Raw genomic sequence first — 19,301 nt, forward strand, 5'->3', positions numbered from 1 at the left:
GACCACAGTCCGCGCTGTCCCTCTAGCCCCTGGGGCCCTGCCCTCTGGGGTGACACACGGAGCTATCTGTGGGGCTGCACACTGTGCCCAGCGAGTCCACGTAAGGGCCGAAGGGCAGGCGAACCCCGAGGCCAAGCGGCTGGCAGAGCGGCCCGAGGAGGCGCAGGTCACAGATCTGCAGCAGGGCGCGTGGAGGCTGTTCCCGCGGCGGACGGGAAGGGCAGCCCCTTTCTGTGCCAAGACCACTTGGGACATGGGCGGTCTGTTGGGATCTGTATGGACCCTCTCGGGAAGCTGGGGCCCGGGTCTGTGTCGAGGCCCAGGCCTCCCGTGTGCGGGGCACCCTCACTGCGCCCACAGCATGGCTCCTCCTGCCCCAGGACAGGTCCTCCCTGCACGAGCACAGGCAGGTGCTGGACGCTCTCCTGACCTTATTGCTGAGAAACACCACTCTTTGTTCTTTAAAAATTTTCTCAGAGACTCAAATGTGGGTCAAGAAAGTACAAAAAGGCTGATTCTCTCTCGTCCGTGAAGCAGGGATCAGGTCTCAGGTGCTGGCCCCGACACACAGGCTTGCTCCCGACTTGTCGCAGCTGTGTGCGCCCTTCATGCTGCTGGGATCAAACCCCGGGAAGACGCGGAACCCGGTAATGCAGAGCAGCGAGACGCTGTCCAGGGTGCTGAAACTGTCCAGGGTGCTGAAACGCCGCCATGAGCCTGGTCCAGACGTGCTTGCTGGGGCTGCCCTTGTCTAGGCCGCCCAGACCCCGGGAAACAGAAGCTCCTGCTCCAATGTGCCTCTCAGAGGAGCTGAGTATTAAGATGAAGCAAGCCCAAGAACACCCCCCGAAGTGTGCCCCCGAGCCCCGTGGGTAGGGTGAGCCGTGCGATGACCCTTGGCTTGTGGCCCCTTCCTCCATCAAAAACCCAGCAAGGCCGGTGAGTCCTCGCCATGTCTTTCCAACACTGTCTCCTCATGTTGGGGTTTCCCTGAATGCGCCTGGATAATTCAGGATGATCTCCCCGTCCTGAGGTCAACTGATTGGCTGCCTAACCCCATTGCACCCACAATACCCCTGTGCCACATCAGGGAGCACTCCCAGGCTCTGCAGTCAGGGCAGGGGCACATTTGGGGCGTCATTGTTCCACTTCCCACGGTGCCTGGGGGATTCTGGGCCCACCCAGGTTTGGCGAGCCCTTCACGGCGTCCTCACAGGTGAGCAAGGTGTCCAGGTGCACGCACACACCCAGGGTCCCAGGCTCTGCGGTCAGGGCAGAGGCACATTTGGGGCATCATTGTTCCACTTCCCACGGTGCCTGGGGGATTCTGGGCCCACCCAGGTTTGGCGAGCCCTTCACGGCGTCCTCACAGGTGAGCAAGGTGTCCAGGTGCACGCACACACCCAGGGGATGGCAGGTGAGGTCCTGGGGGCACTGGCTACACCTTCCCTCAAGCCACTCTTCCTGAGCTGCACGCGCTGCCTGCACGCCACGGAACACATCAGTCAGCGAGCCTTCTAATGCGCAGCGCAGACCCAGGGAACACCGGGAAACTAGGGTCTTTTTCTTTGCCTTAAAAATCTCATTTTCACTCTTCACCTGGAGGAGGTTTAGCCATGCACATACGGATTTTAAGGAGATGAACCAGAAAGGGTTCTCAGTGAGTTGAGCCCGACCAAGCACCAGTCTTCTCGGGGCTTTAACACATCAGCAATCCCGAGTAAGATGCTGACGGGACGTCTGTACCCGAGAAACGAGACTCAAGCTGGGGACAGACGGACGGCTGACCTCTAGGGTCTGGTCCGTGACTGGAATGCCAGAAATGGGCCCCTGGGGCCTGGGAGCAGGTGGGGGCCAGTGGCAGGTCAGCTCGGGAGCCTGGTGTGGGGCCCCAGCAGTGTCCCCGCGGGCTCTGTCCGCCCCAGCGGAGCAGGTCAGCTCTCCTGCTTCTGACAGCGGGGCACCACTGCCGCCGGGTTGGCGCGCACGCTGGGTGGGGCCTGGTTCCGCTCGGCTCATCTCCGCTGCATTTACGACCGCTGCGTGGACTTGGGTCCCCCATAAATGCGTCGGCGCAGCCCCTGGGACGCCGTGCACGGCAGCGGCAGTAAACAAGGCAACGTCCACAAAGCCTGCCGTGGCAGGGCCCCAGCTCCGGAATCCCGGGCTGTGGCGCAGCGTCCCCATCTGATGGCACACTCGATGGCCACAGTCACGTGGCCCATCAGGGACATCCCGGAAGGAAGCCTTCCTGCCATCACAGAGGACAAGGCAGTGAGCCAGCTCCCTGGAGCGGCCCTTTCTTCACAGCCCCCACCCCCCGAATGGTCTGGATGGGTACACGAGTGTCTCCCACACGTGGGCTCATCCTCCACCAAGACCAAGCCAGGGCAGGGCTCAGCTTGTCCTAAGAAAGCCCGTGGCTCCACACACAACACATTCTGCCCAGGGCCACCTCATGGGGGCGATTAGGCGTGGCTCTGGCCCACCCCCCATGTGGGCCTTCTGACCCTCCATGACCTCTGGCCACTTCCCTGGTGGCCCCGGTCACATCCCCCCGCCCCAACTCTGCCCCCTACCCACGTCCAAACTCCCAACCCTGAGCTTGTGGTCACCATTGCTCAGGACAGCCCGTCCTCCCTGAGGGGGTTCTTGGCGGGTGGTCCCCCCAGCAACAGCACCAGCATCACCCAAAACTCCCTAAGGCACAAATCCTGGGCCCTTCCCCAGATCTGCTGAACAGAAATCTGTTTGGGGTGGAGGAACACCTGTGCAGTTCAAGCCCACGGGACAGCTCGGGCTGACACCTCACCGCCCAGGTCACCCATGAACGCCTGCCTTTCCCAGAAAGTTCTGTCTGGGTCACCCTGCTGCTGCCCGGTCAGGCTGACCCTCTCTTGCCACAACCTGTGGGGCCGCTCACTACCCCCAAGATCCTCCACCTAGGCCCCCGCCAGAGCCGTGATCTGGGACCCTGAGCAAAGCTCCACCCCCAAACCTCGCACCTTCCTGCAGGCCCTCGCTGTCCCTCAGCCTGGGGGGTTCCCCGGTGCATGAGCAGGAGCCCCACTCCTGCCGGCTCGAACAGCCCCTCCTGCAGAGCCCGTCCCCACGACACCTGTTCCCCGGCCCGAGCCCTGCTGGTCGATGTGTCCGGATACGAACACAGCCTCTGGGCTGAGGTGATGAAGGAGACACACAGGCACGATCGCCTGCACAAGTCCGGGGCACGAGAGCGGGAGACCAGCAGCCCGGGCGGGCGGCCAGGGCTGGACGCAGGGCAGTGGGCTACCATCTACCTCCCAAACCCTCATGTTGCGCCCCCACTGCCCATTCCAAGGAAGCCGCCAGGAGAGCCCCGGACACGGAGAAGCCAGAGAAACGTGCTCACTAGGAGACCCAGTGTTCTGGGCTTCAGGCCCTGGCTGCCCAGCCCCTCCCAGGGTCCACAGTAAGGCCAGAGTTCGCCGTAGACAGGGCGGGTGCTGGGCGGGGTCCTTCTGACTCAGGGTCTGGCTGCACCTGCCCCAGGAAGACCCCTGGGAACCCCACCAGGCCAAGGACCCCTCGCATGATGTGTGGACACAGGCACAGGTGTCTGTAATTATGGAAAACAGGACGGATGCCCACGCAGGCTGTGTTTAATACAAACGTGGAAAATGGAAGCCTCTAAGAGCAAAAGCTTGGCGTGTTCCCTCCGTGGCTCCCAGGAGTAACTGGGAGTGGCAGGTCCGGGGGGAGGAGGCCACACAGAGGAACACCACCAAGATGACACAGGGCCACCGTGTGTGGAGCAAGAGCTGGAGGGGAGGAGTCGGAAGTGGGGGTGGTGGCAGGCGCGGTGGGCCAGACACTCAGGCTCCAGGAGGCCGTGGGGGGGGGCAGGGCAAGGTCACAAGGATGGGCGGGGTGGGTCCAGTCCAGAACAGCTGACTGGGCCCTTGGCTTCCGGGCAAAGCTGAGCAGGCACAGACTTTGGACGCCGTGCGGGGACGGCTCCGGGCACAGACAGTACGGGCCTGGGTGCCGGACAGGCAGCGGTAAGGAACCACACCCACCACCAGGCACCTTCAGGGACGTGTGTGCAGACTGGAGGAGTCCCCAGCCAGGGGCGGGGCAGGGTGACAAAGGTCTACACAGGCCCGGCTCGTCAGCCCAGTGCTCCCGCCTGCCCCCTCCTGGTGGTCTGTGCCCGAAGAACACAAGGAAACCACCTGGACGGGGAGAGGTGCCGGGTGGGCTCTCCTCCCCAAGGACGTGGGGGCAGACCTCTACGGGGGGCGCCGGCCAGCAGCTCAAGTGTCAGGGTCTCAGGGGAGAAAAGGTCCAGACCTGAAGGCGAGCCGGCAGCTCCCACCACATGAAGTCACAAGGCCCGGGCTCGGGGGTCTTGGAAGTCACTCTGGGCTGCGCGGACAGGAGGTCAGTCCAAGATGGTGTTGAAGTCTGCAGTCAGGCTGGGGTCAGCCGCTGCCTCCAAGGCGGCCAGGGTCGCCCTCGGGAGCTGTCGGCACAGGTGCCCTTGGGCTGGAAGGGGACAAGCGACATGAGAATGCCCTGCAAGGCCAAGGTCGGGCAGGTGTGGTCCATCCCTGTGCAGGCCAAGCTCTGGGGGCCAGGTGGGCTGGGGTGGGCAGGACAGACTTGCTGCTGGGGCTCCCCCTGCCCATGGTGGGGCAGCCAGGGCAGAGGCCCGGGGACACAGGTTGCGAGTGTAGACGACAGCCAGGCCAGTGCGGCTGGAGGGAATGATGAGGCCTTGGCCTCTCCCCAGACCGGGGTCAAGGTGTGGGGAGGTTGAGTGAGCAGCGGGGCATGCCAGGCCCCAGGGTGAGAGCCTGCGACCCAGGGCACCTGCACCCCACCACCAGGGCTCCTGGACCCACCCACCGCCATGCAGACATGGACGACGTTGCTCACGTACACACACAGCAGGACGGGGCGCCTCCCACTTACCTGCCCGGAGTGCCCCCAAGAGACACCGGTAGGTGCCACTGTGACGAGCCAGCTTGAGCAAGAAGGCCTGGAGGCAGAGCCACCGTGCAGCCTCAGAAGGAAACAGGCCGGAGGCGCCCTTGGCCCCCAGGGACATCCCTGCGCGGGGGTGGGGGGGATGGGGGGGTGGCGGGGGGATGTGACATAGACAGACAGGCTAAGGCCACGCCCGGAAGACCATGTGCTCCGAGGTGCCCGAAGCTGCCTAGGGTCCCTGCAGCCCCGTCCACGAGCCCGTGAGCAGGGGCAGAGGCTGGGGGTCAAACGGGCAACGTCAATTCAAGGTCAGCCCCAAAACAGGCCCCAGGGAACCCTGACTCTGGGCGCTTTGGTCCTGTTCTCAAAAGCAACCCGCACCAAACGAAGTAAAACAGGCCCGAGGGACACGGCGCGGCCTGAGTTACAGACGGGCCAGCGGCTTCTGGGATGAAGCAGAGCGGGGCAGGGATGGTCCTCGGGACGCCTGGAGGAAGGCCAGGCTGCAGACCGGCTGGGGCCTCGCCTCCTCTCCACTGTGGGCCTGGATCTATGCACGAGGTCGAGAGCACCAAAGGGGGGACAGGGGGTGCCGACACCCCCAGGCCCGACAGGCGAGCTCCCAGAGCCCGCAGCCACGCCGTAAGTGTGCCGGGGAGCGCCCGTACACTGCCAGTGCCACAGGCGACCCCACAAAACCGGTCAGCCGCACCCAGTAACCCCGGCCCTCCACGCACACCTGTGTTCCTGGCTTTCAGGAGGGAGTAGCAGCGTGACGCGGTGTCTGAGATGATGCGGAGGAAGAAGGCGGGGTTCTTCCTCACCGGCTGGTCAAACGGAAACTGGAGCACACACGCGTGGAACCTGACGAAGGGACGCTTTGTGGCAGGAAAGCCCTGGGGCTGGGACGCGTGCGTGCATGTGTGTACACGTCTCTACGCGTGCGTGCTCGTGCCTGTGTGTGCAAACGCATCCCCATGTGTGCGTGCTCACGCCTGTGTGCATGCGCAAGTGTCTCTGTGCACGTGCCCCATGCGCGTGTGCATGTGTGTCTACGTGTACACATGTCCCTATGTGTCTGCGCGTGCCCGGGGCCACAGGACAAGCCCCCCCAGGTGGCTCCTGCTCTCGCTGACCACCCGGGCCCCTTCTGGAGTAGCGGGCTTGTGCTTTGCTCGCCCAGCACCTGACTTCACACGCACGATAACCCGCTGAGGCGGGAGACCAGAGACCTGGAAACAACAGTGCACGCCTCTAGGTCACACAGACTTGCCCAGGCTCAACACGATGCCCGGCCCCTTGTCCGCCCCCCGGCTCCCGTGTCCATCTGTCCTGACTGTGGCTGGAAGTTAGCGGCTCCCTGAGCAGCTAGGGGCAGGTCTCCCTTGCAAACCAGACCAAAGCCTGGCTTTGTGTCTGAGGCCACGGCGGCCACCGGGACACCTAGGTCAACATGGCCCAAGGTGGCAGTGTCCCCCAAAGAGCTATAGGAAGGCACGAGAAGGGCAGGGCCCCACAACTGCCCAGCCACGCCCCAGTTCTCAGCAAGATGACCTGGAGCCACCCAGGGGCCAGGAATGTTCCAGAAGCACACGGGGCCTGAGATGTTCCTGTTAGAGGGACAGGAATGACAGCTGGGCTGTTTGTGGGCCACAACCCTTTCTGTGGGGACATCAGAGGGCCGTGGACCCTCCCCTGTCCCTGCCTAATCATCTGCTCTCCGGGACCTGAGCCCTGCGGTGTCTGCCTTCACCTCTGCACGCGGGCTGCCTGCATCTGCCTCGCGCCCCAGGCCCCTGCAAGGGTCCTGCTCAGTGCACAAGAGCGGGGACACCCAGGCCACACTGGCCGCCCACTGCTGCCTGGTGACAGGTCAGACGCCTCCAACCACGCGAAGTGCGCGCGCACACACGAAGCCGCGAGTCTGCAGTGAAAACCCGGCATATGCCGCATCCCGCAATCCTGGGACACCGGGGGGCAGGGCGCACTGCCAGGCTGAGGGAGGGCCGGGGCTGCGACGGTCCTGTGGTGTGGCCGTGCGGCCGGGGAACCCACCTGTAGGCCTGCAGCAGGAATATCTTGTAAACGTTTGCATAAACCGTGCGGACGCTGTTCACCTGGTCACAAAGACAGAAAGACGCTGCGACCACGTCTGGAATTTAGATGTGGGTCTCGCGCTTTATCACCAGGTCAAAGCCAGGCCGTGGGCAGTGGGGGCAGGGCTGCTGGCGGGAAGGACCCGCAGGCAGGGATGGGGAGGTGAGGGCTGAGCGGTCCTCAAGCCGGGGCCCCAAGGCCTTGGACGCCCACCATGGGGAGGGGCCTGACACCCAGAACGCCCACCGCGGGGAGAGGCCCCAGGGTCCGGAACGCCCACTGCCCAGAACGAGGGGCCGCGGTGGGGGCTGGAGACATCTGCAGCCGGGTTCCCAGACACAGGCTTGCACACACACACGCGCACACACGCGCACGCACACGCACACGAGCCCCGCGCCAGGTACGCGCACCTGCAGGTCCAGGAACAGGGCGCAGCACTTGAGCCGCAGGAGCGCAAACAGCTTGTACCGCAGGCTCCTCCCGGGCCGGGCGCCCTGGCTGAAGGTCAGGCTCGAGCGGATGGACGTGCGGGCGTAACTGCGGAACAGAGCGGCCCGCGCTGAGCTGTGTGACCTCCTCGAGGCCCGCCTGCCCGCGCTGTCCGGTGCGCAGTGACCGCCCTGCACACGGTGGTGTCCACCCGTGCCTGGTGCCGCCCTTCGGGGAGGCCTGGGCCACGGGGTCGCAGATGGGCGGGGCCCCTCTCCCCCGCACCGCACGCACTGGGCCATGGTCCGGGTCCCGAGCGTGTTCGCCCTTAGCGGCCCATGGCGCAGAGCCAGTAAAGTCCACGCGACTCAAGTACACGTGTCTGTCACGTGCGAACACACGCCTCCCTGCGCGGCTTCCCGGGGAGGGTCCGAGCGGGGCGCGGGTCCCTTGAGGCCACAGCCCCGTGCCTTTCGGCTGCCTGGAGGACTTCTCGCAGGAGGATGGCGTCCCCTGGAAGGCCTGACCCCGAGGGCGAGGCTCGCGCGTGTGCACAGAGAGTGGGAGGAAAGTTGCCCGCTCACACCACAGCACGGGGGCCCAACCACGGGGCATCCCTGCAGCCAGCTGCGGAGGTGCCCGGGTGCCCTGTGTAGTCTGTGCGGGGGGAGGCCGTCCTCAGAGCTGGTTTCGAGCACCGAAGCTCTAGGGCCATCTTCCGTCTCACTGAGCGTGTCCACCGCGGTCTCAGTCGTACAAGGGCTTCTCCGGGGAGAGGTTAGCCGCCACCGCCACCACGCTGCCTTAGCTCAGTGACTCTCGCTGCGCAGCCAAGCAAATCTCCAATGACGTCCGTGACTTTTGCTTCTAGAGAACAGATTTCTGAAAGTGCACTTATGGGCAAAAGGTACGAATGTTTCAAGGACTTTAATACCAAATTACTGCTTTCCAGAGAACTCACTGGTGTTTGCCCTCAGAGACATGCCCATGTGCCTGGGCCCGACGGGAGCACCGCCGAGGTAGTGGGCGCCTAGGACGGGAGCTTCTCTGGCGGTGGGCAGAGCCTGGCGGAAGCACCTCCACACGCTGCCCCCTCTCCTCCATGACCGCGTCCATCGCGACCTTGCTGCAAGCCTCCGTGTCTGACCTCTGCAGAGCTCGGGGCCACGAGGGAGGCCCTGTTGGCAGGCCCGGGTTTGAATCCTGCACCGTGCTGCTGGGTGACAGGGGCAGGTCCCTTGTCTGCGCTGAAAGGACACATCTGAAGTAGCAGCGGGCCCCACAGCCCGCACTCGGCGAGGCCACTCGCACTCGGAAGCACTGTGACCGTCTCTGCCCCAGGTGCTCAGGGCCGCGGGCTGCGTCCTGCTTCCTCGTCCCTGTGCCACACCGGAGGACCTTCCTGTCTTCTGAGTCCCTCTGCACTGTCTCTGCTGGTTTGTTTCCTGCGCCCACCCAGAACTTGCTCCCAGGCGTGCTGAGACGCACCGGCGCGTCCTTGTGGGGCTTCTCAGAAAACCAGCCGTCTTCCCCTCGCTCCCCTGCGGCACCACGGCAAACTCGCTCGTGCTCGTGCACCCCGCCTGCCGCTCTGGCCGCCTCGCCCTCGCCCGGGCTGGGATTTGGGGAAGGCTTGGAAGTCTGCGAGACAAGCCCGCCTTGTCGCTGTCCCTTCCAGGACGCTTCTCATCCTTCTCGCATCTCCCCGCCCCTGCCTGGCCCCCACAGCCGAGCCTTCAGGGCGGCATCTGTGAGCAGGTGTGCACCGAGAGGCCCTGAGCAAGCATGGCAGCCCCCGACACCCACTTGCTCTCGGGCACTGTCACCACCCGGCAAGTCGCCAAATGGGATGCCAGGCTGGCATGGCAGTGCCCGACCCCCAAATGGCCCGTGTTTCTTGGGGAGCAGAGAGCTGGTCAGGGCCGGATGGCAAGGGAGGGCTGGAGGCCGGGGCAAATGAGCCGCGTCCCAGGGATGAGGAGAGACCAACTGAAGATGGGGGCAGACAGAGCGGGAAAAGGGGGCTGGGCTTCACACACACAAGCAGAGACGTGGGTCCACAAGGGGAGGTGGGGCCCGCAGAGCAGGCTGGGAGAGCGGGAAGAGCACCATGGGAACAAGCAGGATGGTGGCGCGCTGACCAGCGAAGGGAAGCCCCCCCCACCGCAAGGCCGTGGAATCGGGACTTGGTGCTCACACAGGAGCGCGTTCCTGCACCCACGCCCGTCCCGAGTCTGCGTCCGCGCCAAGCCCGGGGTCACACTGGGAGCTCTCGGGCTCAGGGGAGACTGGCCATGAGGGGCTGATCTGGGTCCTCAAATCCACATCACAGCCCCAACTCACGTGACACGTGGGTCATGTGGGAACTGATTAAAGCTAAGGTCGTAGGTGGGCCCTGACCCTGATAGACATCCTTGGAGGAAGAGAGACGTGAGAGATGCCTGAGCAGAGATGGACGAGAGAACACGGGGAGACCACGGCAGAGACCACGAGGAGAAACAACCCTGCCCACACCTGGATCCTGGACACAGAGCCCCCACGAAGTGAGAACAGCAAGTCTAGGGGAGCTGCTGGTCCGCGGTATTGCTCACAGCAGCCCAAGCTCACCGGGACAGGATCCCACGTGCTACGTACACGGCAGGCCCTATGCACCACAGCCGTGCTCCCCAGGGAGGCCACGCTGTGCGTTACGGGGTGTCCTCGGGAGCTTGTGCCCAGCAGGTCCCCAGACCTCTGAACTCAAGATTTACAGTGTCCCTGCAGAACACACCGGTGACCCCCGTCTCCTGCACAAATTCTTCTTACCAAGAAAAGCCCAGAAAACCCCTCACCTAGTGAGGGCGCTCAGTCCCAAGGAGGATGTGTTGTTGCCCCATCTGGGTGGGACGCTGGGCACCCCTGACCTGTGATCCACCCGTCCCACACGGAGGCAGAAACGGGGGCATGCCACGCTGCATCCCCTCTGCGGCCGCACTCACCTGGAGTAGTCACAGGACACCTCCAGGGTCTGGGTGTCCAGCAGCAAGCCACACCAGGGGAACAGGCAGTGGGCCGGCAGCTGGAGGGGTGCCGCGCTGCCCAGGGCCATGTCCTCCACGGGAAAGTTCACTGCCGTCTTCTGCAAGTTCGCCAAGCAGCCATACTCGGGGACGCCCCTGACCAGCGTCCTGAAGCAGAGCGGCCAGGTCAGCCCCTGGGAGGAGGGGCACCGCCAGGGGCGCTGGGGCACTCATGTGGTGGGATGGCCACGGTGCCGAGCCGGAGGGAGCCGGAGCCAAGGGCATGGCGGCGGGTGTGGGTGCTGCCCTGGGGAGTGGGGCTGCTTCCCCGGAGTCCCTTGGAAGTTGGGGCGCGCAGCACACTGGGCAGACGGCAGAGGGGCTGTGCTGCACACGCAGGAAAAGAAGTGAGGCCGTGACTGTGCTCGTGGGGCTCCCCTTTCTCCCTTTAGGCCACGTGGGGGACACGGTCTGTCCGGACTTGCTAAACAGAGGTGCTACAAGGCCTAGGCCCACGTGGGGGTTGGTTATTTTGCCAGAATTAAATCGGGCACATGGAGCCCTCAGTGCCGTCCTGCTCAAGCCCTGGAGTCCAGGGGCTTCCTTTCAAGCGTGGTTTTCCAGGGGAGGAGAAAGTGCGAAACCGAGGGGGCTTTGCTCTGGTTGCTGGCGGTCTATGGACAAACCTGTCACCGCGAGCCTGGCCACAGGGGAGTCCCCAGGCTCTGAGGTAGCACGAGTCCCGCAGACACGCCCCAGGGCCACCCTCCGCCCGGCAGCCTGCACGGGGCATCCAGCAAATGTAAATCCGCCTCGCGACGGGGGCTGTTGCTCCAGGAGGGGTCAGCGGCCCCCAGGCATTGGGAGCGCCACGGGACACGTGTGGGGGACTCACCTGAGGAAGGCCTGTGCTCGCTTCAGGTGGGGCGTGACGAGCAGGAAGTCGTCCACCAGACGCAGGAGCAGGCTGCAGGGCATGGGAGAGCCGGGGCTGCGGCAGGGTCCCCGTTCACGAGGACAGGTGCAAAGTCACTTCCCCCAAAGGACTGAGACAAAGGCTGACCTCGTGGGACGTGGGAGTGCCGGGGGCGCATGGGCAGGGACACAGCCGCAGGTCATAGCCCGTGGAAACAACAGTGCTCAAAGCTACCTCTAAGCCTACACTCGAGACCCACTCATGACCCCCCATGTGACTGGACACAGAGCCACAGACCCCTGTCCACACCCAGCGGACCCGAAACGCAAGGTGGAGGCGGAAGCAAGTCGATACAGGTGCACCGTGAGGTCCGTACCCGTCCTGCTGGATGCCAGGAAACAGCCTGCGCTCCATGTCCCCGTAACACAGGCTGCACAGCAGGGTGGACAGGACGGAGCCCTGTGGGATCCCCTGACACTGGACATACGACCTGGGGGACAGGACGCAGGTAGGAGGAGGCCCCGTGGGCCTCGCACTCATTACAGACACACGTGCACGCAGACCACAGACACGCAAACCACGCACACGTGGAGACCCACCACATGCAGACCAGCACGCGTGTGGACCATGTACACAGACCACAGACACACAAGTAGAGCACGTACACAGACCACAGACACGCACACAGCCACGCACATAGACCACACACGCATGGAGACCACACAAGCACAGACACACGCGCTGGTCACGCACCGGCGCACAGACGTCACACACACAGCAGAGTGCATGTGGATCAAGGACCACTGTGCACCCCACGAAGCCCTGACAAATGTCTGTTTACTCGTGCAACTGTCCACATGGGTCTGACCTGTTTCTGTAAAGGTCCCGCAAGCAGAGAAGCAGGTGGGGCGCCTCTGAGGGAGCCCCGGGGGTTGGACACAGCAATGACCTGTGCCTCAGAGCAAGTTCTCCTCCGGCCTGGGTGCTGTGGACAAGCACGCGGCCTCTGGGAAGGCCGGCCCGCAGTACACCCATCAGCCGTGATTCCCAGGACGCGTTTCAGATGTAATTACAGGTAACAAGTGCCATAATCAGTCATAACATGATAATAACTACACATTCTCTAACTAAAAAGCTTCTGATTCCCAGAGCACCGGGAATGATCCCCGGGAAGGTGCCCACATCTCCAGCCGACCTCTAATGGCCTTGGCAGTGAGCCTGAACCCTCACGACCAGCGCTCTCACCCCACACTGGGGTCCCCCGTGGGCACTCACCCAGGAAAGTCTGCTTTTGTTTCTATAAAATAAAGAAATTATCTGTGGCATTTAAATGCCAAAGGACTTCCCAAACCGCAGGAGCCCCGTGGCCACAGGGTGTGCAGGTGACAGCAGGAAGATGGCAAGGACCCCAACTCACTTGCCCCCGATCCTTATGACGTGGTTGTACACCAAGCTCAGGAAAAGGTGGAAAAGGCCGCTGCTGGCTTCGTTCAGAGAGTAGCTCTGCAAGAACAGATGGACGTGTGGGCGGGCGGGACGGCCACGGCAGGCAGTCCGTGACTCTGGCCGGGCTCGAGCCTGTGGGTGCCGGCCCAGAGGGCACGTTGCAGTGTGTGTCCCTCAGCGGAGGCAGGAAGCCGGCAGCCAGCGAGCACAGGTCTGCATGTCTCCGAGCCTCGGTGGCCGGACCGGCTCATCCCCATCCCTGGTTCTGCTAAAGGCCACAGAGCCACGGGGCTGAGCTGTCCCCGAGGGCCCTCAGGAGCAGCGCCCGCTTACAAGCAGGAGGAAGGCGTTTTCCCCAGAGGGTCAGGTTCAGGTGGGGACACAGGGTGAATCCAACTCGTCCTCCCCTTGGGGTGTGTTGTCGTTCAGCCTCAAGATCAAAACCGACGGAGAGGAGGTCTCGAGCTTACCACGAGGAGGACTGCTGCTGGACCGCAGCAGACAACCTGGCAGCGTAGATCCCTAAGAGGCTGCCCCGGGGCCCCTCCAGCCGGAACCAGGGGCTGCCACCGTGTCCACGCCCCGCCCCGGCACGCACCGCGGCCGCCTCGCCCACCTGCTCGATAACCACAGAGTCCCTGAGCGAGCTCGTCTCCTGCAAACGCTCCACAAACTGTCTCATGTACGGCGGGAGGTCTGTGAAGGTGGACACCTGCCGGCAAAGAGGAGTGGGTGAGACAACTGCGCACCCCGGCCAGGCGGGCGGAAGCCACGTCGCAGGAGACCTCGTCAGCGCCGGGGATGAGCAGGTGCCGTCTGGGAACAGCAGGCCGCAGCGCTGGGAGCAGGTCCAGACCGCGGAGCTCGGGAACCGTCCACCTGGTCAGTCCCCTGTCTTTCTCTTTGGGGGGGTGTCCTGCCTTCCCAAGACCCCTCCCTGACGTCTGAACCTTCACCGTGGGAGGTGGAGCCCAAGCAGGAGGCAGTGGGGGTCCCGGCCACCCAAGCAACCAGGACGGAGGAGCTGGTCTGGGGCAGAGAAAGGAGCCAAACTGCCATTTCTTCCCTAGTCCCACTGCCTCCGGGCACTGGGAGCACTGGGGGCTGCTGGGAAGGGCCGCTGAGGCAGTGAGAGGCCGCGGCGGGGACCTGGGCGCGCTCTGGTGAGCATAGGGGCCACGGCGGGGAGGGGGGCGGGGGGCCAGCGGCCAGCACCATCAGAGCAAGGCGCTCACCGCTCCCTCACTGTTGGGGGAGTCAGTCTCCTCTGCAGAGAAAACCAGGATTCTGCGAAACCTATGGTTCACGGGCTTCGTTCAAGGCTGGCCCCTCACAGACAGCAGCGGCGGGAGTGACCACGAGGGAGACCACAGCGGAGGTGCCGGGGACCTGCCTGAGGACAAGGCTGCTACCGAGTGGCCGGGATTCAAAAATCCGTCAAGACAGACAACGAACAACACAGCGAAACAAGGAGAAAGAAAGAGGACACAGAGAGACGAGTCTGAGAAACCCACCCCGCGCACGGGGAGCTGAGGGCAGGGCCGGCGGGCCCAAGAGCCCGAGGAACGGGCGGAACAGGCGCTCAGCGCGAGCCGGCGGAGACCCTGAGCGGGAGACAGCGGAGAGAAGCCGTGCACAAGCCCCCGCAGGCGTCCCGGAAACCAGCCCTGGTGCACGGAGCGCTGAGCGCAGGAGCTGCGCCCACGGAAACGCCCGATGGCATCGCCACCGCGAGACACAGACAGCGGAGCAGAAAGGACACGGCGTCAGCCACCCGCCCCTGCCAACCCGGCTCCACCGACGTGAAACACTTCTGCTCATCCAAACATCCCGCTTGTTACCAAAAGGGCAGAGACAGACGGAGAAGGCACCTGGGGTGCCTCAGCAGCCTCGGACCAAGGGCTGGCACCAGACACGGGAACACCCCCAGAAGTCCATGACAAGCGGCTCGCGACTCGTCACAAGCAGGAGCTGGCCTCGTGGGCCTCTCACACACGGGGATACCCAAGTGGCTTCCGCAGGGCGCTGGGCAGGCACGTCGTGGGGATGCTGGCTCCGGCACAGTGCGGCCGCCCTGATTCCATGGCCGCGGGCTCAGCCGGCCCCGGCCGCACACGTGGCAACGTGGTCAGTACGCCGACCCGGCATGGCTCCGCCTCAGCACCACCACCACAACGAGCGCTCTCGCCCACGGACCACCCGTCGGGGGAACGCCTGGCCCACCCTGGGCGCCCCCGATGCCCGCCCAGCAGGAGGCAGAGCCCCGCCAGGCAGCGTCGGGGCCACACAACTCCGCCCACGACCGGAGAGTGAAGGACCGCCACCCGCGTTCGGGCTCGCCTTGGAGCAGAGGGAACCAGACAGGAAGGGCACGTTCCACCCATCACATTCATGGACTTCGAGACAGGTCCATGAGTCCACATGGCTGACGTCAGAGCAGGGGGCACCCTGGAGAGGGGCAGGGGGTCTGGTGGGCACCTGTGATGTTCTGTGTCTCAACCCCGTGGTGGCTGCCACCTGCGCCACACGTGTAAACCCCCCATTCCTCACAGGCTCAGGATTTGCAAACCACACTCAGCCTCACGCCGCAGGTGCTCACGGGGGCTCTCCCCAGACTTCCCAGGTCGGCGCCTTCCCCTTGGCGGCCTTCTGCGTGCCCAGATCAAGTGCTGCTCCGCAGGCCTGGCTGCTCTGACGGTTGGCGGAGAACTGCCACATGCTGACCAGGCCACTTGTCCTTTCCCAGGCCCGGGGAAGGGGGGAGGGGCACCCCCAGACCCTCAGCTCTGCTGTGTGGGCAGGGACAGCGAGTGAGGCCCAGACGTCCACGTGGTGCTCTCCTCTCCCGCAGCGCTGGCCCATGGGGCTCACTCTGCCCTCGGCATGACCTCGGGCCAGGCCTGGGCTCCCACAGGGTGTCTGCAGGGACATCAGCCCCGCCGCAGCTGGCATCCCGGGGGCCCTGCTTCTGTAAAGGGACACCAGGAGGCAGCGGCCCACAGGATGAGAAGACTCGGACGTAACAGCAGCGAGAGCGTGGGACGACTTCTGGGGCTGGGTAGAGGGTGGGCAGACCCACGGCACGGACACGTGCACACGACACCCTCGCCGTGGAGCACATGCCCCGTGGCTCTTACATGTCTCTTGAAGGACCTGCGGACGTGCCCCTGGGCGGTTCTCCGGACCACGGCGTAGCGCCTCAAGCAGTAGGTGTTTTCATGAGGCCTGAGCACGTTGGCGACGACCTCGGCCAGCCTGTCCTGGGGCAGGGCATCATACGCCCCCGTCACGTCCACCTGTGCGGGACGGATGTGCTGTTTACGTGCTGCACCTGGGGGCCCCTCGGATGCGGGAGGACCGAGACACCCTGACCCCCCCACCGTCTCCCGTTCCCGTGGCACACACCTGTTCTACGGCCCCCAGACTCAGCAGCTGGAAATGTGATGGGGCTTCCCCAGGGGATGCCCCGTTAGTGCAAACTCAGGGAACGAAGGCCAGCCACAGCCCATGACGCACGGTCAGCTGGTCGGGAGGACCGCTCCCGCAGGCTGGACGTGCCCAGCTGGCTCACTCAGGCATGGGCTCGGGACGGAACCGGGCACCCACCTTGACGAAGTACAGGCGGGGCGCTGGATCCCGGGCCCGCACACGCAGCACAAAGTCGTGCCAGGCCCTGTGGATGTCGTCCATGCCCAGCACAGAGGCCCCCAGGAGTCTGGGGCGCCGGGCCCGCTCATAGTTCAGCACGCTGAACAGCGTCTTCACTTGCGAGGTGAGATGCTGGATCTGTGGAGCCGGCCCGGGGCAGGGGCAGCACGCCCCGAAGACGCCCATCACACAGGGGCCATGTCAGACCTCCCTGCCCCGGCCTGCTGGGCCCCCCAGGCCCAGCACCCTGCCTCTGTGCCTCCCCTAGCCCACCCAGCATCCCCGAGACTCGACTCCAGAAGGGCCAGAGGACCGATCGCCCCACACATCCTCAAACCCTGGCTTCTCCCTAGGGATCCGCTACAGGGTCTGGGAACCATGGAAACTGCAGCTGCAGGCGTCTCTCTTCTCCTCCCACCGAGCCCCCCGCCAGACGAGGCAGGGACCCTGCACCCCAGCATGGAGGAGCGCCCCTTCACGCACAGACCCAACCAGGTCCCCAGTCAACATCAGCAACCTTGCTTTCTCATCCAGGGACACACAGCGACAAAATCACCCCCACTCTGTGGAACCACTCAGAAAGGGTCAGAGCTCTGGTGACAGAGATGCCATTGGCAGGGACCACGAAGTGTGCTAGGCACAGGGGTAAGATCCCGCCGAGGGGTGCGAGACACGGGGGTGAGAACTGTGGGGAGGGGTGTAAGGCACCGGGGTGAGATCCCACTTGGGGGGGTGCTAGGCACAGGGGTGAGATCCCACAGCAGGGGAGGGGTATGCTAGGCAGGGGGGTGAGATCCCGCCAGGGGGTGCTAGACACGGGGGTGAGACCCATGGGAAGGGGTGTAAGGCACGGGGGTTAGATCCTGCAGTAGGGGTGGGTGTGCTAGGCACGGAGGGGAGGTCGTGTGGGTCACTGGAACACCAGCCGGCTAGTGGCAGATGAACGACCCAGTTCTCTGTCGTTGGCTCACAGGGAGTACCGAGTTCCCTGCAGCAGCAGGATCCCAGAAGCCAGGGGCTCGGTGTGGCCAGCTTGTGTCACAAGAACCTGTGGGTCCCCAGGGTCTGCCTAGCATCCTGCAGGCCTGGCCTTCCTACAAGCTCCTTGTCTAACCATGGGCACACGTCCCATCAATGCAGCCTGACCGCCACGGACCTCCTCCTGGCCTCCTGTCTACCTGCACACCGAGCCGGGGATCCTGGGCTCCTGACTTAGAAACGAAACAGCAGCGCTGACCTTCTTGTCTCGGCACAAGGTTCTGGCTCCCGCCACATAGTCCATGTTCACGATCGGCCGCAGCCCACCGGGCTTGGGGAGGAAGCGGAGTCTGGACGTCAGGAGAGTCGCCCTGGCTTCGTGCTGTCTTCGGACCTCTGCGGCGGACAGCTCTCGGAGGCGCACGCTGGTGCAGTGCTGTCTGAAACACAGAGCCTCGTGGGCCGCGGCTGGGCGGGCGCGCGGGAAGCGCAGGGCGGGGGGCCTGCCTGAGAGCAGCCGGGCTCCTGAAGCGCCAGCGCCAGACGCCAGTCACCCAGGACGCCGCAGCCGGCCAGCTGGAGGAGCCCCCTTCCACAGTGGGTGCCGGACACCAGGTTCCCTCCAGGCAGAGCCCTGGGAGGCCCAGGCAGGAGCAGCCGGGACCCCTGAACAAGGATGGGCGAGGGGGTGACCGGTGCGGCCCCCCAGAGGAATGGAACCATCTCTCCGTGGGCCTGCCAGCTCCCCGCAGCCTCTTCCCCACCACCGCCCACAGGCCGGCCCCAGCAAGGAAGCGCGGTATGCGAGCCCAAGCCCCCATGGGGCCTCCGATGTCCGCCAGGCAGAGGGACAGTTTCCACAGTCCCCACAAGGACTCTCAGGAGCCACGAGATATTTGAATCATTACACAGGCCACACTGTTACATTGAACCCACAACAGAGGCTGCCCGACCCTCTCCCAGGTGCCGAAGGACACAGCCCAGCTCCCTCAGCGGAGATGCCCTGACTCAGGTCACGGGCTTGGCCCAAGTGTGCAATGCAGCCCAGGAACCCCAATCTCGCCACTTTGGGGCCTTGCCAAGCCCTGTGAGGACACAGCCTCCTGGCCAGGGCTTGTCCTTCAGACTGGCAGACCGTCCCTGACGGGATCCCGAGCCAGCGTGTGGCCAACACACTCCTTCAGACGGACATGACACAGCCCTGCAGATGAGCCGAACAGCCACTTCGGCAAGGCAAGCTGGAAGGTTCTGCCTCGGGGGCCCCTGCCCGAAGCACGCCTGTGTGCCAGATCCTGTCTGCACGCCACCACGGCCAAGACCGTCCCGCTCATTCTGTGTGAATTCGAAGAGCATCTGACCCACGTACCAGGTCAAGCCAACGACCTGCCTGTGAGGTTGTTTCCATTCAGTACAACCTTCTCCCCTTTTAAGAGCCCGGACCCCAGGTGGCCCAGACTCTGACATCTCAGGTGAATGAAGGGGGCCCCAGGAGTCTGTGCCCAGGGTGGGACCCCCAGTGAGGGGTACCCGGAGGCATGGAGCCAGCTGGGGGGTCAGGACACGGGGCTGTCACCTGCACACACAGAGGAGGACGGGACACGGGGCTGTCACGTGCGCACATGGGGGACAAGACAGGGAGCTGTCATCTGCGCACACGGGGGGACGGGACACGGGGGCAGTCACCTGCACACACAGGGGGGCGGGACAGGGAGCCGTCACCTGCACACACAGGGGGGCGGGACAGGGAGCCGTCACCTGCACACACAGGGAGGCGGGACAGGGAGCCGTCACCTGCACACACAGGGGAGCGGGACAGG

At 64.6% G+C, this 19,301-nt stretch overlaps 1 protein-coding gene across 9 annotated transcripts in view; it reads right to left on the minus strand.

Moving 5' to 3' along the window:
* Positions 1-491: 491 nt before the first annotated feature.
* Positions 492-19,301, minus strand: part of LOC111153386 (telomerase reverse transcriptase) — a 23,748-nt gene continuing 4,938 nt past the window's right edge. Inside the window, exons 4-17 of one of the 9 annotated variants that reach the window (XR_002640995.1) lie at positions 17,744-17,924; positions 16,465-16,644; positions 15,996-16,154; positions 13,475-13,570; positions 12,830-12,915; positions 11,789-11,902; positions 11,392-11,463; positions 10,476-10,664; positions 7,479-7,605; positions 7,027-7,088; positions 5,711-5,835; positions 4,957-5,094; positions 4,333-4,527; positions 492-2,251 (exon numbers count right to left, since the gene is read on the minus strand). Coding sequence is in view for 6 of the 9 variants with exons in the window: in XM_022512379.1 (XP_022368087.1) it covers positions 5,256-5,835; positions 7,027-7,088; positions 7,479-7,605; positions 10,476-10,664; positions 11,392-11,463; positions 11,789-11,902; positions 12,830-12,915; positions 13,475-13,570; positions 15,996-16,154; positions 16,465-16,644; positions 17,744-17,924 (1,846 nt within the window). In the remaining 3 variants the exon portion in view is untranslated. The other 8 variants (XR_002640996.1, XM_022512381.1, XM_022512380.1 and 5 more) reach the window with 8 other exon arrangements.

Source organism: Enhydra lutris, unplaced genomic scaffold, assembly GCF_002288905.1.
Source record: "Enhydra lutris kenyoni isolate GAN:26980312 unplaced genomic scaffold, ASM228890v2 scaffoldscaffold32, whole genome shotgun sequence".
In the NCBI taxonomy this organism is placed as follows: domain Eukaryota; kingdom Metazoa; phylum Chordata; class Mammalia; order Carnivora; family Mustelidae; genus Enhydra; species Enhydra lutris.